The 25618-nt window shown below is 53.1% G+C and overlaps 1 protein-coding gene across 7 annotated transcripts in view; it reads left to right on the top strand.

Moving 5' to 3' along the window:
• AKNA (AT-hook transcription factor) overlaps positions 1-25618 on the top strand; it is a 55297-nt gene that overhangs the window by 17154 nt on the left and 12525 nt on the right. For 3 of the 7 annotated variants that reach the window (XM_043566294.1, XM_043566293.1, XM_043566292.1), the window contains exons 3-15: positions 1987-3047; positions 5053-5127; positions 10144-10300; positions 11064-11206; positions 14206-14265; positions 16257-16384; positions 16863-17070; positions 18851-19005; positions 19099-19293; positions 20132-20381; positions 21374-21480; positions 22159-22370; positions 24359-24521. In XM_043566294.1, the coding sequence (XP_043422229.1) occupies positions 1987-3047; positions 5053-5127; positions 10144-10300; positions 11064-11206; positions 14206-14265; positions 16257-16384; positions 16863-17070; positions 18851-19005; positions 19099-19293; positions 20132-20381; positions 21374-21480; positions 22159-22370; positions 24359-24521 (2914 nt within the window). Of the gene's footprint in view, positions 1-1986; positions 3048-5052; positions 5128-10143; positions 10301-11012; positions 11207-14205; positions 14266-16256; positions 16385-16862; positions 17071-18850; positions 19006-19098; positions 19294-20131; positions 20382-21373; positions 21481-22158; positions 22371-24358; positions 24522-25618 lie in introns of all 7 variants that reach the window. The other 4 variants (XM_043566291.1, XM_043566290.1, XM_043566289.1 and 1 more) reach the window with 2 other exon arrangements.

The following is a 25618-nucleotide window of genomic DNA, read 5'->3' as shown; positions in this document are numbered from 1 at the left end:
AGGGCTCAAGTCGTGTCTGCTTCCCTCCTCACCACCTTCTGCCAGATAGGAAGGACTAGCCTCCAGTCCCAAGTCAGGGTTGCCAGAGAGGTCAGCAACTTGCCCATGGCCCCCAGTAAGGGATCAGAGGAGCCAAGATTGAACCCAGGGCTGCCTGGCCCCAAAGACTGCTTTCCTCACCTCACTGTGTGACCCCCAGCAGCAGAGACTAACTCACTAGCATGACTGGGACTTTGGTCCTCAGTTCAGGACTACTCTGAGCCACTGCACGATCTTTGACAATTACTCAACCTCTTTGGGCTTCACGTGTGCTGCTGTAAACAAGAGAGACTTGCTGAAGGAAATTTTAAGGAGTTGAAGGATGTAGAGGTGCCAGGGGGAAAGGCCAGAGGGGAGCAAAGAGTGATACAAGGGTTATGACAAAGGTGCATCAGCCCAGGGCAGAGGGTCTGTGCTTGATGACCCAGACTGTGCCTCATGAAACTTTGGGTCTATTCCTGAGGCTGACATAGGTTATAGGACAGAGTAGGTGCTCAATAAACATTGACTGAATGGATTTTGCACAGATGGATGGATGAATGGGTGGGTGGGCAATGGATGGGTGAGTGGATGGGTGGGTAAGTAGCTAGATGGATAAGTGGATGGACGGGTGGATGGGTGATGGATGGTTGGATAGGTGAATGGATAGATGGATGGCTAGGTGGGTAAGTGGGTGGGTGGAGTGGTGGACAGATGGAGGAAGGGATGGCTGGATGGACAGATAGATTGACAGATGGGTGAATGGGTGATGGATAGGTGAGTGGGTGGCTGGATGGATAGGTGGATGGATACATGATTGAAAGGATGGATGGTTGGATCAATGGGTGAGTAGGTGATGGATGGGTAAGTGGTTGGAAGGATAGTGAATGGATGGGTAGATGGATATTTTTATTCATATTTTATACATATTACTACTATGTAATAATTACAGCAATTATCCATTTTCTGGGGGCTTTGCATACCTTATTGTCCTCCCTCCCTCTCTTCTTCTTTCCATTCAGTCAATAAATATTGAGCATCTACTCTGCAAATACAATAGTAAACAGAAACAGAGGCTATCCTTGCCCCTGTAGAGGTTATAGTATAGTGGGGGAGAAAACTATTAATGAACCAATCGTGTAAGTAAATGAAAAACTGGAGCTACGATAAGTGTTTCAAAGTAGAGGTATTTAGTCCTGTGAAAACCTAGAAAAGGAAGAATCCGACCTAGTTAAGGAGGGCTGAGAAGAATTCCCTGGTGAGGTCAAGGTTGAGCTAATGCCTGAAGGACAGATAGGAGTTAACTAGGCAAAGGGAGGGAGAGACGACCCTGGCAGAGAGGATCAGCATTTGCAAAGGCCCTGTCGTGGGAGCATTGTGGCATGGCTGGAGCAGAGTGCGACTGAAGGGGGACTGTAGAAAACAGATGGACCAGGAGAGCTAATGGGGAGGGAGGTGGGGATCTTGGGACCTTACTCTGTCTTGGGAACAGAAATGTACTGATGGAGGATGAGGGTGAGATTTAAGGGGATGATTAAGTGGCTACTGCAGTGGTCCAGGCAAGAAAAGATGTTGGCTAGAGCAAAGGTGGCATGGGACTTAAGAGCAGTAGGTGAGTTTGAGAGCTCTGTGGGAGGTAATTATGACAGGACCCAGTGACAGAATGGATTATGGGGGTTGGGGGAGAGAGATGGCCAAGGTGCTTCCCAAGTTTCTGGCTGGTGCAACTAGATGGGAGGCTGAGACAGGAAATACTGAGGGGACAGCCAGGTGTGAGGATCAGGTTTGGAAGACCGGGGACAACTAGAGGGGGTGTTAGGTAAGCACTTGGCCATAGAGGGGGATCCCTGGGATCCTTGTCTCCCGACATGATGAGGAAATGAAAGGCCAGAAGGGTGAACTGACTCAAGTAATGTTACACAGTGAGTCCAGACCTGGTATACACTGAACAATCACCTGTCTTTCCAGAGTTTGAGGTAGAGGATGTGGACAGCCCAGAAAGTTCCAACTTGCCTCTCAACTGGCTTCCCGAACAGGATCCTCAATCTGCCATGACTGAAGAGGAGCCGGATGAGGCCCTCGGAGGTCCTGAGGTGGAGGAAGCTGAGGAGGGCTCCCCAAGATTGGAGTATGAGACTGGTCTCAGCTCAGGGGGCGATGGAAACACCAGCCCCATGGCTGTGGGGTGGGGTCAGGACACAGGCTGGGTGGCCCCTGGCACACAAGTCAGTGGAGACAAACTTCCAGAACATTCTGAGGTCCACCCAACTGTTGACTTCAGCTCTGCAAGGTCCTGGAGCAGTGGGACTGTGAGCCTTGACCACCCCAATGACAGCCTTGATTCTACCTGGGAAGGAGAAACCGATGTCCCCCAGCCCACTGCCCTGGAAGAAACTTTACCACAGAGCTCCAGCCACCACCTCCTAAACCCAAACCCCAGAACTGGGGGAGGCGTTGCTGTGGCAACCCCCACAGAATTCCAGGACTCCTCGGTACCCCAGAGCCAGAGCCTCCAGTGTCCAGCAGATAAGTGGAAAGAAACTACCGGCCTCTCCTGCCCTCAGCTGAGGGACAAAGCCTGGAAACGGACGCGGACATCACCTAAGCCACTCCCTTCTCGATTCACTGGCTCCATCAGCCCTCCGAATCTGCCTAGGCCAGCTCGGCAAGACAGGGTGCCAACCAGGCAGGGAGCCACTCTGGCTGGCCACTCATCATCTGATGCCTCCAAGTATGGGCGGGGGCAGTTGAACTACCCACTCCCCGATTTCTCCAAGGTGAGACCCCGGGTGAGGTTCCCTAAAGATGAGAGCTACCACCCCCCCAAGGCCAGGAGCCACAGCAGGCAGTCTCAGGGCCCTGCCAGGCCGCTGATCTTCAAATCACCTGCTGAGATTGTGCGGGAGGTACTGTTGAGCAGCGGCGAAGCCTGCCCGGAAAAGGACCCACCTTCTCCCCACCCCATCACCAGGGTACCCCAAGAATTTCAGACTCCTGAACAAGCCACCAAACTGGTCCACCAGCTCCAGGTAAGCTGGACTCATTTCTATAGGCATGTCACCAAGGCACCTGTTGGCTTGGGTTCGAGGCGATGCGGGTGGGAGGACTCAGGACTGGGCCAGGAATCCCCAGTTGATAGAGGGAGGGTTGTGCCCGGGCCGTGAAGATAGTCCCAAGCCCTTTGCTCAAAAGGGCAGTGCTTGCATTGCAGCCACAAGGGTAGTCCGTATGTGCTTGTTTTTAACTTCTATGAGAAATTCAGAACATACGCAAGAGAGAAAATGGTATAACGAACCCCCACGTACCCACCACCCTGCTTCTGCCCACATACCTGCCATACAGCCCCCAGCAACATTTTTCATCTAAGGCCCCACCTCTTCCCCCCCACTCACTGTACTGGAATATTTGGAAGCAAATTTCAGGTGTCAGATCATTTTACCCAGAAGTATTTTACCGTGTATGTCTAAAGATAAGGACTCTATCTTAAACGTCATGACACCGTTAGCATACCTAAAAGTCAACACCAGTTCCTTAATATTATCCAGCGTCAGTGTTCAGGTCTTCCCTGTCTCTCACAAATGGCTTGTTTATTGCAGTTGGTTCAAATCGTGGTCCAAACACAGCTCATCTATCACATGTGATCAGTGTGCCTTTCAAGTCTCCCCTGCTCCGACCCCCGGTTTTTTTCAAACCTCTTTCTTTGTTGTAATTGATTTTTGAGGACACCTGTTGTGTCCTGTAGAGTCTCCCATATTCTGGAATTTGCCAATACACCCTCTTATATCTCTTCACGTGTTCCACTGTCTTCTCCTTATCCTGTATATCGTCCGTCTAGAGCTAGAAGCTTTTCCAGGATGCAGTTCTCTGTTTATTTCCCCTCCAGACCATGAGCTCCATGTGAGTAGTGATGTGTTTGGCAAGAGCATGTCACAGTCGGTTCATTCAGGAGGCATGGGATGCTTGCTCCTCTCTGATTTGTGAGGCCAGTGGTCACCGACAGTCATGGCCTTGATCCTGTCCTCCGTTTGGGGTGACAAAGTGGTAGTCTCCTAATGCCATTGTTCCTTCTGCATTTTTTTTGCTGGAAATCTTCTCTAAAGTCAAATTTTCCCACACCAACTATTTGGTTACCAAGGTCTCGTTCACATGGGAAACTCAGGTGAAATGCTGGATTCTGTCCCTTTAACTACCAGCTTTCAGAATCATGCATCTGTTCCCCAACATCCTTCAAAGGCGATCGGTGCCGTTTACTTTTGTTTTTTCTCTGTCGTGACTTGTTTGATGAAGCTGTTCAGTTTTATTTAGGGCAGATAGTAACCCCCCAGTACATACATGCAGTTGTGATTTTCAAGTCTTCTGTGGGACCCCTGGATGGTTCACTCCATCCACCATTTAAGAAAACACTTATTAAGGGGGCACCTGGGTGGCTCAGTCGGCTGAGCGTCTGATTCTTGGTGTGGGGTCAGGTCATGATCTCGCGGTTCATGAGTTCGAGCCCTGCGTGAGGCTCCGTGCTGACAGTGCTGAGCCCGCTTGGGATTCTCTCTCTCCCTTCTTCTCTCTCTGCCCCTCCCCTGCTTGCACTCCTCTCTCTCTCAAAATAAATAAATAGACTCTTTAAAAAATTAAAAATTAAAAAGCACTTATTAAGCACATGCCCCTGAAGCCCTGGGAATAAAGCAGTGGGGAGGACATAGGTGACAGAGCTGACAGACACAAGCTGACAGAGCTGTCCCCAGAATGTGGACAGATGAGCAAGTAGTTGTAGCCTGCAGTGACAGGGGTTGTATATCAAGGTGAAGCAGCCCAGAGGCCCTCATCCCTGATTCACTGTTAGTGATGTCAGCAGACCATCCTGCCTTCTATCCCACTCACAATATGGCCCCGGGGTGTGTGTTGCACGAGAGCCTGAAGGGGTCTGCTCCGCTCCCACCACTGAGCTCTTAGCGCTCTGAGGAGCCCTTTGGGGGGCGGGCTCCCACGAGGGGGTCTCACGGTGAGGGGCGTGACCGTGTTCTTCTCCGTCTCTCTCAGGAGGACTACCACAAGCTACTCACCAAGTACGCAGAGGCGGAAAACACCATCGACCAGCTGCGCCTTGGGGCCAAGGTACTGACTTGGGTAGGGTGGAGGTGGGGCCCCAGCCCCCAGAGATGTCACTCTCCCATGGTCTTTGTTCCTGCCTCCTGAGACCCTGGGGATAGAAGAACCCAGCCCTCAGTCTACAAAGAAGTCCCTCTGTGACCTTGGGCAGCGACCTTGCCCTCTTTGGTCTCTATCTCCTTTATTGTTGATGAACTTTTATGTTCTTGAATCCTAGAATCTGGGGTCCCCAGTGTTTTCACCAGAGCAGCACTTGGGCTCCACTCCTGGCTCCGTTACTGACCAGCTGTGTGACCCCAAGGAAGTTTCTTGGGCTCTCTGAGCCTCAAGGTTGCAGCACAGAGTTTCTGCTCAGCTCCTGGTGCTTATTTCCTGGGCCTGATCCTTCCTGAATGTCTTGTGCGCAGCCTCACCCCTCACCCCCCCTGACCGAATGTCCGGTGTGTGGCAGGGGGAGTGAAAAGGGGGAAATCCATCCACCCCTGTCCTGCCCAGCCCCCACACAACTTGGGAGGAGGCTGAGAATTCTACACTTGGGACCTTCCCCTTTGTGGGGGTGAGGCAGGAAGTGGGACCTGTTGCAGCCCTTCACGGCTTCCTGTTTCTCCTGCCCCCCTCTTGCCCCATGAGGCCTCAGTGGAGAAGGGGGTGGGAGCTGAGGTGCAGAGAGGCAGACCTGCCCTCTCGCTGGCCTCCTCTCTCAGGGCCCCCACCTGGCCTGTCCCTGTCATGCTCCAGCACCCCTCCCCTGCTACAGGCTGCTCTCAGGCCTCTTGAGACACTGCTGTGAGGTGTCCCTGAGACAGCCGTGATGAGAAAATGGAAGAAGTCCTGCCGTGGGAGCAGTTCTGTGTCCCCACCCCACCTCAGGACACAGGCAGGTCCCTCCCACCCTGGCCTTCTTGGGCACATCTGTGAAAGGGGTCACATAGACCTTCCTCCTGGGAGTCAGTGGCTTCCCCCCGATGTCTTAAGGCTCCTTCTAGCCGTCTGAACTACGGAGCCAGAGTCCGGTGGAAGGGCGGGGGCCTTGGGGAGGCTGCAGGTGGGTTTGGGGAGGCATCCTTCCCAGGGGAGCCCTACCCGCATGACTGCAGACTCCTAGAAGCTCCAAGGAGAAAGGAACTGGCCATTAGGTCCAGACCCTCAGCTCGGCCATCTAACGAATTGGGAGTTGGGTCCCTAGGAGGGGCAGAGGTGGCCAAAGTTCAAGGTCAGGGCAGAGCCTTGGAGCATCCCCTCCCTCCTCTTCTTGCTTCGTCCTTTACTCACTTAGGAGAATGAGTCAGTATCTGGAAAGCACGTACCAGGGCCTGGCAAACACTTCTAAGAGATGGAGACTATCCTTGTTTGGACTAATATTAATCTGAAGGTGTTTATGAGGTGCCCAGGTGAGCCATGCCCGGTGCAGGCACGGGCAGGGGTGGACACTGTGGGAGCACAGCTGTGGTGAAGTTCCTGCCCTGGGTACTCCCCCGACACAGTGGGGACCCAAGGTCTCCCCACGGGCAGTCGCCTCGTCCTGGCTGATGACCCAGACCTGTCTCGTGTGTGAGAGGAGCATAGGAGGGGAGGTGGGAGAGGCTGGGGATGGTGTTCGGTACCTGCCCACCCACTCTCACTTGGCTTTCTGGAAAAAATGACTCCTTAGTTTGGGGGTTCTCTGCAAGAGAAGGGCGAGCGCAGGCCAGCTGGATGCCGGAAGCAGGATGATTCTCTCCTGGTCCCCCAATCTCACAGCTGCCCTGGAGGAGCAGCACAGGCAGGGCTCCCCATCCCGGAGCCCGATGGGGAGGGGACGCCACGGTCCCACAGGGCCTGGGGGAGCACAGCTCCCAGCTGGCCCTTTCACCCTGTCCCCAGCTCTGAGGACTCTACCCTGAAGACTCAGGAGACCCCAGAGCGGCTTCCTGCTCAGAGCCCTTGCCAGGGAGGCCAGTTCATGGAGGCAGTAACACTGTTCCCTCAGACTGAGCTGGTGGGAGTGGACTCCCCGGGGACCTGCTGAGCCCCTACTCTGCTCAGAGCCCAAGGGGGAGGGGGTGGGCCCACGTGGGAGGGAGCCAGGCTGGGGACATTGCCCTGAGGACACCCAGGCCAGCCCAACAGCGTGTGGGCAGCAATGGGTGGGCGCCCAGGGAAGGGGGCTGGCATTTACTGAGCTGTTAAAGGTGCCAGGCCCCAGGCTACATACACTGCCAGGGTCACCTCATTTGAAATCCTTCACGAGAGAAAACCGAGGCACAGCCAGGCCGAGTTGTTCGCTCAGCGCCCTGCAGCTGGTAAGGGATTAACAGTTGGGGGTTAAACCTATGTGTGCCTGACTCCAGAGCGGGCGCTCTTTTCCCCACGCCTGGGTGAGCGGGACCTGGGCTGTGGCACCGGGTGTGTGGCAAAGGCACATGGGCAAGGCAGAATGATGGTGTCACAGTGATAAGAGCAATAGTGATGCTGATGTCTGCTGGCCACTGTCCTGGGTGTTTACTTAGGAAACTGGGTAAATACTGTTTACTGGGGAGACTGAGGCACAGAGAAGGTAAGAAATGTGCCTGTCACTTAGCAAGTAGGTGCCAGAGCTGGGGCTTGAGCCCAGCAGTCTGTCTTCAAAGCCCACTATTAACCCCACCTTCTGTAGCAGAACCAGACTAGGTAATGGTGGGTTCTGCAGCTGGGGGGGGCTGACAGGGAGTCTCAAGGCCTGGGCTGAGGGCACCCCGGGATCTGGACTCGGGGGTGGGGGCAGGGAGCCGGGGCTGCTCGGGAATCACTGCCAGACTCTGTTCTCTCCCCCAGCTTAGGGCCAGAGTTGATGGTGATGTCACCGATTTGCTGCCCTGCAGTCACCTCCCCCCAGCTGCTGTCCCTGGGCTCAGCTGCAGGGGGATCTGGAGGGGCTGAGGAGACCAGAAACCACCCCAGACAGAATCAGGGGAAGGCGGGGGGGTGACATAAAACTGCCTTTCCTAAAATGTGTGTTTCTGATGACCACCAGTTGGTCCAGAAGCCCCTGGTGGAGGTGGGGGTGGGGGGCATCGGGGTCAGTCTTCAGAGGAGTTGGGGGAAACATTGCCTATTCTCTCTACTCCCCCCCTCCTCACCCCATTCATAAAGCCCATTAGCATTTTAAAGGCTGTGAGAAACCCATCTGTGCAAAGACTAGTCAGTTATTTAACCCCGCATTTCCCAAACTCCCTGGTCTTCTGTTCACTGATTAACCCCCCTGAGGGAGCTAATCTAGCCTCAGGGAGCTCCATGGGATACCCTGGCTTAAAAGGGGCACCCTGGAGGGCTGGGGTGGGTGCTGGCCTGTCCGGAGACAGATCCCAAGAGGGAGGGGCCTGAACAGCTTCAAGTTACCCACACTCACGTCCAGCTCCCCCTTCCGAGGCCTCTACAAGGGCTTTTGGCCCCTCTGCTGGAACAGCAGACATGTTCCTGTAGTTCCCCAGGTTGGGCCTTGGTGGGCCGGGCCTGTGGCTGGGGGAGGGGGAGGGTGGGGCACAGGGAGCATGCGGGAGGGCTGGGTCTTCCCCAGATTTGGGTCACCATGGGAGGAAAGGGGTGCTGGTGGGCAAGCCCCCACAGGCGGTCCTGAGCAGATGGCCCAGAGGATTATTAAAATCCAGCTTTGTTCTCATCAGAGGCTGGGTCTGAAGGAGGGGGAGGCAAGGGGGGGCCAGGCCATGCTGGGCCATTGTCCCTCACTTTGGAGTAGATTTTTCTGCCACAGCCAGGACGTGAAGAGCAGCTTAAGCAGGGAGAGGCTGCCTGCTTGGGGGCTAGGGCGCTCCCTCTATCAGGCATACATACCCTAAACTCTGCACTCCTGACCTTGAGGCAGCAGGGGGCAGTAAGATAAGGCTGCCTGACCAGCTGGGGGCACTGAGGCACCACAGGGGAGTAGCTTTTCCAGGGACCTGCCTCCATGATGGCAGTCAAAATGACAGTGGTGATGATGATGGTGATAAATGTGATGACGACGGAGGTGATGATGATGGTGGTGATGGTAGCGTGTAACGATGGCCGATGGTCGGAGCAACAGAGATGGTGGTGATGAGTAGGAGGACGGTGACGGTGTACCGAGCACGCATTTTGTGCACCGAGAAATCACCCGTTCTGGGACTCAAAAGGGAGCAGCAGTGAAGCCCGCTAGTGAATGTTTTCGGCTTTGGGGGCCGTAGAGCCTCGGCGGTAGCGACTCAAGCCTGCTGCCCTACGCGAAAGCAACCGTAGGAACACATAAACAAGCATAGCTGTGCCCACTGAGACATTATTGAAAGAAACAGACCACGGCTTGCCCGCCTCTGCACTGACCACCATACACGGGTCTCCTCTAATTTCGTGCTTCACGTGGCCTTTCCCGGCCGTCGGTCTGATTCCAGACTTCTCTCTCACGCGTGAGGCTGTTTACCGTTGGAAATCCATCCTCGGATGAGGGGGGCCTGCTACTGCCGAGAGGTTCGTTTGTTCACTCGTTGGCTTACGCCTTCATTCAGACCGGCATTAATCGCTGTTATTATCAATGTGATCATCACTACTGAAAATGTTTTATTACTAATAAATGTGATTATATGATTATAGTTATACTTGCTGGAAGTACTGTATTAGTTATAATTGTGGTCACATTGTAAATTATTATAACAAGTAGTATTTAAAATTATTAATATGGAAAACCATAGACTTTAGGGTCAAAGTAGGATCCTAGTCTCAGTCCAAGGATTTATAGCTGGAGATTTTGAGTGAATGACTTAACCGGAGCCTCAGTTTCCTCTTCTGTAAAATGGGGATGATAGTCCCTGTCCTGCCTCCCCATCAGGACTGCCTAAAGAGGGCGTGAAAGGGCACGCACATCCTTGGCCCATTGTTTGGCCCCCGCCCAAGGGCTCCACTCAAATATAGTATTTATGACTACAAGGCATGTTTGTTGAGTGCCTGAGCGATGGTGTGAATGAAGGTGAGGCCTTACGGTGGCTTTGCCCCAACCCTGACTTGGCTGTGCTCATGCCTTCCCCTCCCTAACAGGTGAACCTGTACTCGGACCCGCCCCAGCCCAGCCACAGCATCCACACAGGGACGGTGCCCCAGGGGACCAAGGTCTTGTCCTTCACCATCCCACAACCCCAGTCTGTGGAGCGGTGGTCGGGCCCTGCCGAAGCCCCACAGGCCTCTGGGGCCTCCGGTGAGTCAGAGAGGAAATGTGACTGGAGGGCCTTCTGCCTGTGATTCTGCTCTGGGGGGGCTTGGTTGGCCTTAGGGTGGCACTGGCTTCAGGTCAGGGGAGGGAGGGAGGTGAGACCCTTGTCTGGGACGTCTGACTTGAAGAGGTCGAATGGAGATGTGGAAACCATGTATCTTTCCTAGAGCCAGAGCAGCCGGGAGGGGCCCTAGCTCTGCATCTAGCAGCTGGGGGATCTTGGGCCCAGTGAGTAACAAAGAGCACTGATGTCACTGTGGAGCCCGTGTGGGGGCCCGGCTCTGTGCCAAGCCTTGCCGTGCAGAATCCCACCTAATCCCCACATCAACCCTGCTGACAGTTAGGGCAACCGAGGCACGGAGGGCCGAGGACTTGCTGAAGGCCACGCCGCTACAAGCAGAAGGGGGTGGGGTAGGGATTTGAACTTTCTTGAGTCTTTCTGAGTCTTTCTTCTTGAGTCTTTCTTGAGTCTTTCTGAGTTAGAGCCTGAGCTACTGACTGGGAAACCAGAGGCCTGACTTGGCCCCAGCTGTGTGATCTGGGGCGGATCCAGACCTCGTTCTCTCCTGCACCTGGGCTACACTGCCCAGCCCACTTCCTGGGGCCCATGTAAAGACCGTGTGATCTCGATATGACAGTTGTAGGTTGATGATGGAGGGTGAGGGTGTGGTTTTGAGGTTCAGCGTTGGTCCCTCAGCTCCAGGAAGGACGGTTCTTGGCCCCAGCGTTCAGTGGTTGTGTGTTCCAGGGTGGCCACCAGCTCAAAGAGACCTGAGCCCCTCCTCGTCTGCCCCAGAGTGGCTTCCGGAGAACCCGGGCATCGCCCAGGACCAACCGTCAGCAGAGCGGACCCAGGAGTTGGCTTCTCAGGCCAGCCTGTTCCTGGCCAAGGTGAGGGGAACGAGGGAGACATAACTCACCTGAGAAAGCAGTGTCTGCTTGAGTAAGAACCTCTCTGCAAGGCTCCTTGTCATTCCCCTGCTGGAGGTAACTCGGCCATCTCGAAAACGTGGGCCTCTCCCTCCTGGTTTAGAGGCCACGTGGTATACAGCCTCCTCCTTGTCACTCAGTACTGGCTTTAACTCCCTTTTTTGGCACTGTGTCCCATCAAACTCCCTCAAGTTGGGCTTGAAAGTGTCTCCTGGTTCACCCCTAGGGGAGACTCACCGCTCCTCCAGGATTCTGGAAAGATAAGAGAATCTCAACTCTACCTCTTCCGGTTTGGGATAAACCACGCCACTTTCTTAGTGCGTTTCATTACAGAAATAAATTCTCAGTCCCTTCTCAAAGGGCCTTTATGCTTTCACCAAACAGTCCAAATAACTGTGAATTGTTTGTAGCTCTATTTTAACTGCACACTCGGCCTTATGCCAGACGTGCTTTAAAGCAGCTTAGAAAATACATGCATGACAACCACATTCTGAAAACAGAAGTGAGGAAAATGGGGCAAAGGGGAAGTAAGGGTAGAAAAAAATAGACCGAACTTAGTGTAAAGTGAATAAACAAAATGTCCTGTTGGACCCTGAACGCTTTACCAGGTTCATGTTTGGTTTTGAGCTTCCTAGTTGTCAGTGTGAAAAGGGAAATGCAGTAGTTACATATATTATCATGGCCATAAAACACATTCCTTCGGAGAAATACCAAGCATCCTCTTTTTTCTTTTCTTTTCTTTTTTTTTTGGTAACAGTTTTGTTGAGATATAATTCACATGTCATACAATTTACTCCTTTAAAGTTAATGCTTCAGTGGGTTTTACTATATTCACAGTCATGCAGCTATCACCACGATCAATCTTTTTCATCACCCAGTGAGAAGCTCCTATCCATTAAGCAGTTCCCCCATTCCCCTTCCCCCCAGCCCCTGGAGGCTGCTCATTTACTTTCTGTCTCCTTAGGTTTGCCTTTTCTGGACATTTTCTATAAATAGATGTAAAGAATCTTCGTCCTTTTGTGTCTGGCTTCCTCAAGCTCATCCATCATAGTAACCTGAACAAGTACTTTATCCTGTTTTTTCACCACCATCCTCGTTCCATACCTGGAGAGATGTTTCTTCGTGTCCTGTGTGCTGTAAAGCAAAGGCAAGGTCATCACACCGAGCAGGAGCTGGGGCACCAGCTGACCCCTGATGACCTAGGGCTGTGCTGTTTGATCCAGGAGCCACAGACCATGTGGCTGGTCAGTACTTGACATGTGACCAGTCCAAACTGAGGTGTTCCGTGAGGGTAAAACACACAGTGGGTTTCAAAGACTTAATGTGACAAAAGAATATAAAATATCTCAATAATTGTTTACATGGATTCCATGTCAAAATGATATTTTAGGTTCATAAAATGCATTATTAAAATTAATTCACCTGTTTCTTTTTTACATTTTTACATTTGACATAATTTTTTTAGAATTTTATTCTATGTTTTAGAAAATTTTAAATTGCAGGGATGCCGGGGTGGCTCAGTTGGTTGAACGTCTGATTCTTGATCTTGGCTTGGGTCGTGATCCCAGGGTTGTGGGATCGAGCCCTGCGTTGGGGTCCGTGCGGAGCGTGGAGCCTGCTTGAGATTCTCTCACTCTCTAAGATAAAAAAAAATTTTAATTAAAAAAAAGAAAATCTTAAATTGCATATGTAGCTTGCATTAGGTTTCTGTTTTCTATGTTATATAAATTATGTATAATTTATATAAATTTCTATATTACATTTTGGCACTAATCTAGAGCTTTTCTAGAAATCCTAGAAAGCCCCAAATCATCCTTTGTCTTTTTTTCCTTGTTAAAAAAAGTTTTTTGTAAAGGTAATTAGATGCACATGGCAATAACCTCACATAGCATAAAGGGCATATTCAGTGAAAAGTCTTTTTTCCCATAGTTGCCCTTCTGTTTCATGCAAAAGTGTTCAACACACACACATGTGTTCTTAGAAATGGTCACACAAGTATGTATGCTATGCTGTACCTTGACTTTTTTAATATCCTGAAGTTGAGTGTTTATTTCTGGGAAGGCGATGAATTCACTCTGTCCAGAGTTCAGAAGGTCCACAGAGTACAAATGCTTCCTCCCATCCCTGTCCCCACCACCACCCAGGTCTCTGCCCCAGAAGCAATTAATATTTCAGTTTCTTGCATCCTTCTAGAAGTAGTTTATAATATATAAGCAAATGTATTTATATTTTTCCTTTTTTTCTCTCTCTCCCTATTTTATACAGATGCTAGCTTATTATAAAGACTGGGCTATACCTCAATTTGACACGGAAAAGTAGGTCTTAGTTTATACGTGAGCACAGACACATACCCTTTGCTCTTCTTTTTTTTTTTTTTTTAAATTTTTTTTTTCAACATTTATTTATTTTTGGGACAGAGAGAGACAGAGCATGGACGGGGGAGGGGCAGAGAGAGAGGGAGACACAGAATCGGAAACAGGCTCCAAGCCATCAGCCCAGAGCCTGACGTGGGGCTTGAACTCACGGACCGCAAGATCATGACCTGGCTGAAGTCGGACGCTTAACCGACTGCGCCACCCAGGCACCCCTACACTTTGCTCTTCTTGATGGCTGTGTACTACTCCACAGACAGGCTTTTTGATCGTTTCTGTTGCCCCTGCCATTATGCTGCAGTAAACATCCTGTGTCATAGACCTTCATGCCCATGAGTGAGTGTGCTTTGCTATTGATAATTCTGGGAGTCTCCGCTTTGATTTTTCCAAAGGCAGCCGTGACCAGAGCCAGTGGTGGAGACAGTTTCTGGCATCCGCCTTTCCGTGCTTGGCAGGAAACCCACATCCTGAGGCGGGACCCAGTTTCTGGTGCCAAAGCGTGAATGTGGCTAAGCGTGGGGGCTGCAGGCCTCACCTTCCAGGGTCCCGATTAACTAGAGCGGGTTTCCTTCCCCTCCCGATGTCCAGGTGGAATCCTTCGCAGGGCTGATGCAGGCAGGACGGCTGACGCCCCAGGACCAACTCAAGGTACCGTCTACTTTGGGAGATGCCCTTGGAGCTTCCAGACACCTGCTCTGGCCCCCAAAGTGGAGTCTCTGAAGCCCTGTCTGCCGCAACACAGGCCAGAGAATCTCAGACACACCGTCTCCTTTCACAGCAGACAGCCCCTGCTTAGCTTGCCGTGACAAGGATCAGTATATCACAGTATTACCACTGATTAAGCAGTGGTGGTGGTGCGTTTTATCATAGAACGCCAGTAAGGTGGTTACAGTCATCGCCCGCATTTAACTGGAATGGAGCGGGGGAAGCCGAGACAGGCGACTTGAAGGCCACGCGGCTGGTAGGCAGCGGAGCCCAGACCCAGGTCTGTCTGATTCCCAAGTCCGTGGTGGTAATCCCTGGCCTGAACTGCCTCCCACCCATCTGGCTCCCTCTCAGCCACCAGAAGAGACTTGCCCTTTCAAAAGTTTTCTTGTCTTGTAAAAGTGATTGCCCAGTATCTGAAAACCAAGGGGAAAAGAGGAGGGGAGCCCTAATCTAACCATTATGGGCTTATTTCCTCTTGGATTTTGGTATTTCTGGACAACTGTAGTCGTATATAAAATCGAGATTTCTGCTGCATCAGGAGGACCCCGGGAAAGGAGCAGGTAGAGCTCTGAAAGCTGGGAGCGTGGGGTCAATGAAGGGGCTGTTAGCGGGGCCGTGGGCAGCGTCAGGGGATGCGACAAGGAACAGGGCAGCCTGGGGACCGGCAGCTGCCCGCAGCTCTTCTCTGCCAGGTCTCTCTCCTCCCGCCCTATGACCTCTTACAGATGCCTGCCACTAGGCAAGACCCCCCTGGGAAGCCAGCAGGTGTGGAGCCCAGCTGATGCTGGAGGCACAGAGCAGGGTGGGGAGGGGGGCTGAAGAGGGGTGGAGAGGGGCAAATGCAACACACCTGGTTTGTAAAAAATGCTATATTTTTACTACGTCATTACTGTGTTACTAATTACTATGTTGCCGTATAGACATCACCCATTTTCCAACTGCAACATATGTGATGTGTGTTGTATTATCTCACTGAGTGCATGAGCAAGGACCTTGAAAAACAAAACGCTTCTTTTTCTTCCCCTCTGTCGTACTTCCCCCACATCTAGGAGGTCAAGAGCTGTTGGAAGATCAAGCCTGCCCGGGGACTAGATTCTAGGTTGTCCTTGAACTCAGTCTGCTGTCAGCATAGAATGAATGGGATGGGGATGATCACAAGCCAGGGGAAATGACCCTTCTTCCTGAGTTTTAACCATCTGTTAGCTGTCACCACCTTTGCTGTGGACGCTTAACATCACTGTTAGGCCCACGAGCTCTGGAGCTGGAGGACCCGGGTTCAAATCCTGCCTACAACTTGCTCCCTCACTGTGTGACCTTCACCAACTTAAATAACCCTCTGTGCCTCAGTTTCTCCTCTTTAAATGAAGGTGATAAACTACCCCTGTCTTTAGGACTATGTTGGAAATTCAGTGACTAATGCCAACTGCCTTAGCGTAGAACCTCAGTGCTCAGTAAATTTTAGCTGTTGTTAGCAGCAGTGTGGTAGTGATGGTCATCTATCGTGACAGTCCATAAGCACTTGGGAAAAGAGTGACTACTGTTCCCAGATCCACAGTTTGGAAAATAAGAATGAGGATCCGTGGTCGCTCAAGTACTGGGCCCACAGGGGGGACGTAGTGATGGCGTATTTGGCCTGCAACCGTCATGGAACATTGGGGTACGTGTAGGTCTATCCAGGAAACACTAGTGCTCTCTGGAGCCCGTGCCGAGGCTCTAAGCCGTGCCTCGGCCTTGCCAGTCTGATGGCAGAGAGCTAGACGGGGGCAGGCAGGTTTTAGGGAGTCCTAACCCCAGCCTTCTAGGGACTTAGGGGCCCAGAGGATGGGTCTCCTGCCCCACCCCCACCGTGAGCTACCTCATCCACTGTATCTGCAGGGACAGAGCCCACGGGGGCTGCACACTCAGGTCCTCCTGGCCTGGTCTGGTTTCAGGGCTTCCAGCGGCTAAAGGCCGCCCACGCGGCCCTGGAGGAGGAGTACCTGAAGGCCTGCAGGGAGCAACAGCTGGCCCAGCAGCTGGCCGGCCCCCAGGGGACGCCCAGCAAATTTGATCCTGGCAGGTACGTGCTGGGGAGGGAGGCCTCTGGTTCCCTCAGTCATCGGGAGGGGCACACTTTGTCCTCATAATTCATGTGCTACAGGAACAGGGAGAAATCCTACCCCAATTAGCAGCATATCCAGATGCGGGTACACCTGAAGGCTGAAGTGTGTGTCCTTTTGGACTCATTGCCATGAGACGTGACCTTGGAGATGAGACCTGAAACTGCTCATCAGAGAGCAGAGAAGTGAGGCCAGAGGGGAAGGGATTTACTCAAGGCCCCACAACCTGTTGGTCGCAGAGGGGGGCTCAGGCAGAGGCCACCTGTTCCCAGTGGAGTCCCCTTTCACCTTGTTTTTTCGAGTTCTCCACATAATCCAAACTGGAACATTAACTGGACCATCCATGGGCATTCTCTGGAAGTTTCGCTCAGAACCACGGCCTCCCAGACCTGCCTGCTGTGGTTGCTATAACAGGTCCGGGTGCTGATGTCTCCCCAGGGTGCTGGAGGAGGAGATATTCCAGCTGGGTATTCGCCTGGAAGAGCTGAAGGACCACATGGACCACACCCAGCCTGAACCTGAGCGAGCCGGGTCAGACTCCACCCCAGACAGCCCCCCAGCCACGCCTTCTCCACGCCAGCCAGTGCACCTGCCTTCTCCTTCAGGACAAGCCCCCACACCCGCCACCCAGACCCTCTGCCCTCAGGTACCTCTTTGCCCAGCCATACCGCACCTTTCCTTCCTTCTCTTCTTCATTAATCGACTTCTTCACTGCATACTTGTGAAGTATGCACCATGTGCCAGCACCCGAGACACGTGGTGGGAATTCAGTGGGAAACCGACCAACAAAAATAGGTGGGGGGTGCCTGGGTGGCTCAGCTGGTTAAGCATCTGACTCTTGATTTCGGCTCAGGTCATGATCCCATGGTTCGTGAAATCGGGCCCCATGTTGGGTTCATGAGATCAAGCCCTATGTCAGGCTCTGCACTGCCAGTGTGGAACTTGCTTGGAATTCTCTCTCTCTCTCTCTCTCTCTCTCTCTCTCTCTCTCCCTCCCCAAATAAATAAATAAACTTAAAAAAAAGTAGGTGGTTTTAATACTCATGGAGTTGCTTGTCTTGTTGAACTCATCCTATTTTGCTCAGGGCTCTGAAGGAGAATTACGGGGCTCTAGGAGAGTAACAGGGCAACATGACTGAGTTTAGAGGCCCCGAGAAACTTTCCTTGAGTAAGAAATGTTTTAATGAGATCTGACGATGAGTGGGAATTACTACACGCAGAAGAGCAGAAGCCATGCACCAGGGGAAACAGCCGGTGCAAAGGCCCTGTGGTTAGAGTATGGAAGGTGAGGGGGCGATTGTCAGAGCTGTGGCTGGAGGGGAAGGCGGGGGCTCCATGATGTAGGGGCTTGTGGGTCACATCAAGGGTTTGGCCTTAAACTCTTCTGGGTTTTCAGCAGGGGGCATTAAAAGAGGATCAGCAGGTAGGTGGGAGAAGGGAAGGGCAGATAGAGAGATGTGCGTGGACCTGAGACAGGTGTAGAAGGCACATTTGCCTGGCCTTGCAGTGGTGGTGAGAGGAAGGGGAATGGGGGTGGCCTCCAGCATCCTGCTTGTAGCACTAGATGGAGTTGGGGACTGTGCACAGGTCAGGAGACCCTAGACAAGGGCCTTGCACAGAAAGGACTTTGTAGAAGTCTCTCTAGCCCAAATCACAGCCCCAAGAGAGATGATCATGGTTTGCTCTGCATAATTGAGCAGAGTGAGTGGATAGCGGTCACATAGCAGCCCCACAGGTGACAGTAGTGGGGTCTTCTGTGCCTTGCTCCCTGTGCTGCGAAGTCATGTCTATTAGGGACTGGAGCAGGAGAAAGGGCCAGCATGGTAGGTGAGGCGGGGGCCGACGGAGAGCTGGGCGCTGGTAAGGTATCCATGACGACGGAGGTCTTGGTGGCCCAATGATGTAGGGGAAACTCTCACACCGTGGAAAGCCCCCCCAGGTGCTACCTCACGCGCTCACGGGTGCAAACCCAAGTGCGTCATCTTGAGGGGCTCCCGTGCTCCCCCAATGAAGGTGTTTTGGGGGCTGGGTGTCCATACCCAGCAGGAGCAGGTCAGGAGAGGTGCCTCTGGCAGGAAATCTGGCTTCAAGTCTCTGCTCTGCCCCTCGCTTCCGTTGTAAGTCTGGGCAAGTCATCTGAGCCTCGGTTTCCCGTCTGTAAAATGGGTTGTAAAAGCCGTAGGTACTGGAGGGACTATTGTGCAGTCGTGCCTGTTCAGTGTCTGGCATATGGCAGATGTTCCGTTCATGGCAGCCAGTATTGAAGGTCGCGCGATCCAGTCCCTGCATTCTGCACGCGCAGGAAAGGGTGATAGAGTCAGCGAGTCTATCCTGTAACTCTTCAGTGCCCTGCATGAGCCTGGTGAAAGGTAGGTCCTGAGGAAGCGGTGTTTGGCTATCTCTTCCCCTCCACCTTTCTGGCCCAGCCTCACGCCACCAGCGTCGGCCCCTGCCCATCGCATGTGAACGTGGAGCTGAGCACCGCCAGCAGTGAGACGGAGGACGGGCCGCTGGGCCTCCCGGCCCCACCCAGGCATAAGGAGCTGCCGGCGGAGCAGGATTTCCACGGCCTCCTGGAGCGGTGGGTAGCAGGGGTGAGGCCGGGGTGTCCGGCCCAGTGACTGGATCTTGGCTGGCCCTGCCGGGCAGAGTCATGCTCCTCTGTGTTCCTCAGGTACCTCAGCGTGAAGACCGTCCCAGAAGCCAGGAAGCCGGAGGAGGGCGAGGACGAGGATGAGGACGAGGACGGGCGAGGCCATTCGGTAGAAGTTGATGGACCAGCTCCACCTCCAAGAAAATCAGAGGCCACCGGGATGCCCGTAAGGCAGCTCCCAGCACCGGCTGAAAGAAGTCACAGGACCCCCCTCAAGTATGTCACTGAGCCTCCCCTACCTGTCCCCAGACCAGCTCTGAAACCACAGGGGTGGTGATTATCCTACTGAGCTCGACGGCTCATTACAGCTTAGAAGTGGCTTTCCTGGCCTGTGACCCAGGTCTCTCCCCAGTGTGGACTATACACCGTGGATAGCACCGGAAGGGATTTGGGGTGGGGCGGGACATGGTTTTTGGCAGGCCAGATGCAGCGTGAGATAACGTCACTGTCCTCTTCAGCCTCAGACCTTCCAAGTCCGTCCAGGAGAAAGTTCCCGGGCCATTATGTCTTCACTGCCTCTCCTGATCGTCCTTTAAAAAGAACAAGAACAAGAACAAGCGAGCAGACCTCAGGCCCAGAGCCTTTAGCAGACAAGAGGATCTGCCTAGAATGTAACAATAATGTGTTCTTGGGTCTTGTGTCTATTTCCAAAGTTAGTTTCTATTTGTAACACAGAATACTGACTGCTCTTCCATTTATAATGATGACATGAGCCTTTTGAGTAGATTGAAGTTAATGAAATGGCTGAAATGGGGAAGATAGTGTGCAGATTCCTGACGCCTGGGAAATGATAGCTCGTTTGTTTCCGCACTATTTCCGCTGTAGTGCGTTGGGTAGGTTTTGCGGGCCCTCCCCATTTTATATAGGAGAAAAGTGAAGTTCAGAGAGGGGAGGAATCTTGCCTGAGGCCACACAGCTCAACGGTGACAAAACACTGGGTGGGCAGCCAGGGGTGTCTGACCCCGGACCTTGCACCCAGACTGCTTGGCTCCCAGGACAGGGCTGCCCAGCCCATGCCAGGGCTCAGACGTGCTTTGCCCCTCCCCGCTGCCAGGGAGACTGTGGAGCAGATGGTGTCTGTAAAGCCAGCAGGCTTCCATGCATCCGTGGCCAGAGATGGCTACCTCCAGGACCTGGACAAAGTTGAGGCAGCTCCTCCTCCGGGCCCCAGCAGGCCACCTCACCCTCGGGGCACCAAGCCTTTGGCATCCCACCAGAGCAGTCTGACCAGCTTAGAGGGAAGCGGCCTCTCTGAGCACCTTCCACAGAAGTCTCTGCACCAAGCTGGTGGGCCCCACCTAGAGGTAAGCATCTGTGCATGGGGCGTGGATCTCCTGGGGATTTCTGCCCCCGGGCCTTTGCTCACACCCTTCCAGAATGCCTGCTGTTCCCAATTGCTACCAGGCACAATTCTGCCCCAACATTCAGGGCTTATGCCTGGTGCTGCCTCTCTGCTGTAGCTCCCTGTACCCCTGCCCCCCTGCCAGGACCTCTTGTCCTCTGAAAGCTTATGGCCCATTGTCTGTATTTCTTTGAGCCTGATTAGCACAGATGGGGGGATAGTCCTTGATTCCATGGCCTGTTTGTGACATTAGAGTAGCAATTTTTAAACTATTGCAGGAGTCACAGATCACTATGGAAATGAGACTTATGCAATGGAGCCTCCCCTAGAATAATGCATATATATGCATGTGGACACACACACACACACACACACACACACACACCTGTAGTCCTGATGAGCCTGTAGTAAGCAATCTGCACTAGACCACGAACTCATTGAGGGCAGGCACCTGGGTCGCCTGTTCGTGTTCTTTGCACCTTTCATTAGACCCAGTGTTGAGGAGGTGTGCACATTTGATGAATTTTATCTTCCCGATTCATTGGGCCCGGGCTTTTCTGCCGTCAGACAGGACCATGGCATTCCAGGCCCAAGCTGGAAGACATGTGGAAAATGTGAATCCCATCCCCACAGTGAGACGGCTTTTTCCCTCTCCTCCCCTCCTTCCTCAGCTCCGGAAATCTGCTACAGTGTCTGTCTCCAGGGCCTCCCCAACTCCTCAGGGAAGCAGGACTTGTTCAGGGTCCTCCCGGGACATGGAGAGTCCCTGCTGTTGGCCTGGTGCTGGTCCCGAGTGCCTGAGGACTCTCACACCGCAGGCCTGGCCGCCAGGAGCTGGGCCAGCCTCCAGGCCTGTGAGCTTCTGGAATGTGAGGTCCAGGCCAGGATCGGAAAGACCTTCCCAGTGTGCCTTAGGCACACTCCTCAGACTTAAAGGGACACTGCCTCTTTCAGGAGCCCTGGATGGCATCCCCCGAGACAGACAGTGGTTTCGTGGGCTCAGAAACCAGTAGAGTGTCGCCCCTCACCCAAATGCCAGAGCACCGGTTCTCCCACATCAGGTACTCCGGGAACCCGCCTTCCCCATCGGCTTTGTGTGCAGAGGGGTAACCTGGGAATAAGTGCTGTGAGCCTAGAACAGGGGCTGATGACCTGGGCATTCTCAGAGCCCTCACCTCATCCCCCACTCAACCAACCAGCGACAGACTGGGGAATAAGTATCTGTTGAGCAAATCAATGACTGAATGGTAAATGAAGATCTACAGAGTGGGTAGCGGGAGGGGAACAGAAGACAAGGGTAAAGGGCAATCAGGGCGACTCCCTGAGAAGAGACTGGGCTAGAACCCCAAAGCAAGGGTGGAGGAGGGCACTCGGTGAGGGGTGGAGTGATGAGCCACCATGTAGAGCAACAGCCTCCAAAGCTGGGTGCAGTCCCCCCCCCGCCTGCCACCTCCAGGAGGCCTGCCTGGCTCCCTGTGGCTACATGGGAAGAAAGGATTAGAAATTCTGTTTCTCTGTATATTTTCTAAAAATTAAATTGAGCTTTATAATTTTGCCCCTGCGGGTAGGCAGGTGGACGGCTTGATACACAAATGCACGTGTAACGGGGGCACATCCTCAGAAACACCGTACTGCCCCGGGTGCCAAGTCCCAGAGGTCAGGAGCTCATTGGCTTAGAACGTGGAGGGGCTCGGAGGCCCGGGCGATCTCAACATGTCTCTCCTGCCATGGTCCCTCAGCACTGCAGGAACATTGGCCCAGCCCTTCACTGCATCTGAGCCCCGGGACGCAGTTTCCCATCCCCAGACCAGGGGTCCTCCAGTCCCCAGAAGATCCGTGGAGCCCAGCACACACAGGAGCCGAGCCCAGAGGCGACCCTCCGGCCGGGACAATCCTCTGCGGCAGAGGGCACCCAGTTTCCGCCAGGAGCGGGCACTGGTGGCCGAGATGGGTGAGTGGGTGTATCTCTGTTGGCCAGAACCTGGGAGTAGCCGGATGGCATCTATTGAAAAATCAAAGCAACGAAAACCTTGTGTTACATTACCCTTTTTTTTTTTTTTCGTTTATTTATTTTTGAGACAGAGAGAGACAGAGCATGAATGGGGGAGGGTCAGAGAGAGAGGGAGACACAGAATCCGAAACAGGCTCCAGGCTCTTAGCTGTCAGCACAGAGCCCAATGCGGGGCTCGAACTCACGGACCGTGAGGTCATGACCTGAGCTGAAGTCGGCCGCCCAACCGACTGAACCACCCAGGCGCCCCTACATTAATTACCTTTTAGGATACAAAATATCATGCAGGTTCACTGTGGGAAAATTTGCAACTACAGATAGGGTAGACAGAATGGAAGAGAGAAAAAAATATGCCCCGAACCATCACTGCTACATTTTGGCGTCAAACCTGTGAATTGTTTTCTATACCAATGTGTACGTGTTTATTCAGGTGCACTTAAAGCAAAAATGGGATCATATTATATGTGAGCGCTTCATAACTCTTTTCCCCCCCTAAGCGCTGTCATGAACACTTTCCACGTCTATGCATTCTGTGATTTCAGTTTTTTACCTTTAAAAAAATGCATGTGAACTTTTCAGTGAAATAAACATACAGGAAAGAACATAAATTGATGGATTTTTCACAAAATGAACACAGACCAAGAAACTCAGCACGATCAGGACCTCAGACGCTCCCCTAAGCTCCTTCCAGTCATTCCCACCCTCTCAAAGTGACCCCTGCACTGGCTTCTACACCTCAGATTGGCTTTGCCTCTTTCCAAGGCTTATCATTTAAAACTTGGGAAGAAGTTAAACCTTAATTAAAAGTCCAGTTAGTTATGGATTCACATGTTGTAGTGATATATAATCCAGGGAGATCCTATGTACCCTTCAGCCAGTTTCCCCCAATGAGAACATCCTGCAAAGCCATGGTGCAGATTAATGGCATGTCGCCCCTTAATGGACACCTCACGTCCTCTGCCTTCTGAACTCCTGATGGTCTCTCAGGTGGCCGCCATTGCCCTGATTTTGTCATTCCAAGAACATTCTATAAATGGGATCATATGTATGCACTTGGAATTGGCTTCTTCACTCCCTGTGTCTCTGGAAATTCGTCTGGGTTGTTCCCTGTATTGACAGTCTGTTCCTTTCTGTGTTATTGAGTAGGGTTCCGAGGGCACCTTGTTTTATTTTTTTATTTTTTTTAACGTTTATTTATTTTTGAGACAGAGAGAGACAGAGCATGAACAGGGGAGGGGCAGAGAGAGAAGGAGACACAGAATCTGAAACGGGCTCCAGGCTCTGAGCTGTCGGCACAGAGCCCGACGCGGGGCTCGAACTCACGGACCGTGAGATCATGACCTGAGCCGAAGTCGGCCGCTTAACCGACTGAGCCACCCAGGCGCCCCTCGGGGGCACCTTGTTTTTAACGTGTGGGCCAGGTCAGTGGTTTTTAACCCGTGGCCACCCATCCCTTTGAAAGGCTAAAGTTTTGAACACTCTCCCCAGAAAATGCACAGAGGCAAAGCCATGACGATAATCTTAGCGGGAGGTGGGGGGCTCTGGAGCCAGTCACAGAACGTGGTGATGCGCGGCCGAGGCTGGGCGGGGTGGGGGGGGTGGGGGTGTCCATGTGAAGGAGCAATGAGCTCTTCACAGGGGGAGGTGCCTGCAGACTCAGACACGGTGCTGAAATGGTGGATGGGGGGCGGGGGGGGGGGTAGAATCTAGGTAGGAACAGCTCTGTAGGCCCAGCTTTGCACGGCCAAGCTCCCAGCAAGAACCACATCTTCTGGTTCTGAGGTCAGTGGGCCAGTGACCTCTTTGAGAACTTCAATTATGGCCTCAGCTGGCACTGCCTCTGTGCCGGTATGCTTCTGCTCCCGGACATGCGCACTGCAGGGATCCTCTCCAGGCGAACTCACCTTGGTCTCTCTCTGCCTCCTTAGCGGTGCCCGGCTCAGAGTCGGAGGGGCGACAGCCGATTTCTGAGCAGCTCGCCCGCAGCACGACAATCCGCCCACCCCCGACCTCGGCTTCTGCAGCTGCCACTCTGTCCCATGGACCGGCAGAGAGCACCCGCACCCTCCTCCTCACCAGGACAGGGCGAGAGTAAGTCGGGCCATCACAGAGACGGGAGAGCGATGCCCGAGGGAGGTGGGGGGGATAGCTCAGCCATCGCATCCAGTGGTGGCTGCGCTGGGGCCCGATGGACCCCGGTGGCCTGTTTCTGGGCTCGGGGCCACTCCGTGGGGCCTCACGGATGTGGACTTTGAGGACACCTGTCCAGCCAGTGGGCAACGACAGGGACGCTCACCTTTTTGGTGCTGAGACCTCACTCCCCACCCCCCAGCGTTTCTCTCCCAAGACAGGTCTGCGCTTCCCAGGGGTATATTTTCAGCAGTGGACGCTTTCATTGTATGAACAGTTGCTCTGCTCATACAATTGTTCAATGAACCGTTGCTCTGCTAAGAAAGTTGTTCCTTGCTTGGTTGAACAGAAATGGGAAAGTAGCCCGTGAGCCCTCTTCCCTCTCCTTTGAGTTGCTTTTGGCCAGTAATCAATCACATGCTTTTGTCGGGTTGGGGTATCTGTCCCCACGTGCACAGGGAAGGCTGCTTTGCAGGAATGCATCAGGGGCCTCCTGGCCTGTGCCATCACGGGACTGTCGCTATGTGCAAAGGCGGGTCCGGGGCTGGTACTCAGCTTCCAGGCCTGACTTAGTGTGTGTACTCCTGCTGTCTCCGGTGACACCAGCATAGGAATTCCAGGCTTACTTGTCAGTGATATGCGAGGTCCTGGTAACACGATAGTGGACAAGACCGTCCTTGGCCTGGTTAGGCTCACCGTCTTGTAGGATGAATGAAGAAGCCGATGGTCACACTCCCCAGTAGGAGTACAGTGGTGGCAGAGGCTCCAAGGACTGTGGGAACACAGAGAAGGGACATCTGGCCCAGTGAGAAGCTTCAGGGAGGGCTTCTGGGAGGAAGTGGTATCTCAGCTGAGACCTGAAGGAAGAGAGACGGAACAGTGTTCCCAGCAGGGAAAACAGCAGGTGCAAAGGCCTGGAGGTGAGAGAGCTCCTGTCACCTTTGCAGGGCCAAAGGTTCGTTTCAGCTGGATCCCGAGGTGTGAATGTGGCGGTGGGGGTTGAGCAGTGGAGAGGTAGACCAGGAGACACAGGGTTCGAGGTCTTGGAGGGCCTCGAA

This window comes from Prionailurus bengalensis, chromosome D4 (genome assembly GCF_016509475.1).
Source record: "Prionailurus bengalensis isolate Pbe53 chromosome D4, Fcat_Pben_1.1_paternal_pri, whole genome shotgun sequence".
Taxonomy (NCBI): Eukaryota; Metazoa; Chordata; class Mammalia; order Carnivora; family Felidae; genus Prionailurus; species Prionailurus bengalensis.
The sequence above is the reverse complement of the archived record's forward strand: the minus strand, read 5'-3'. Positions and strand labels throughout refer to the sequence as shown.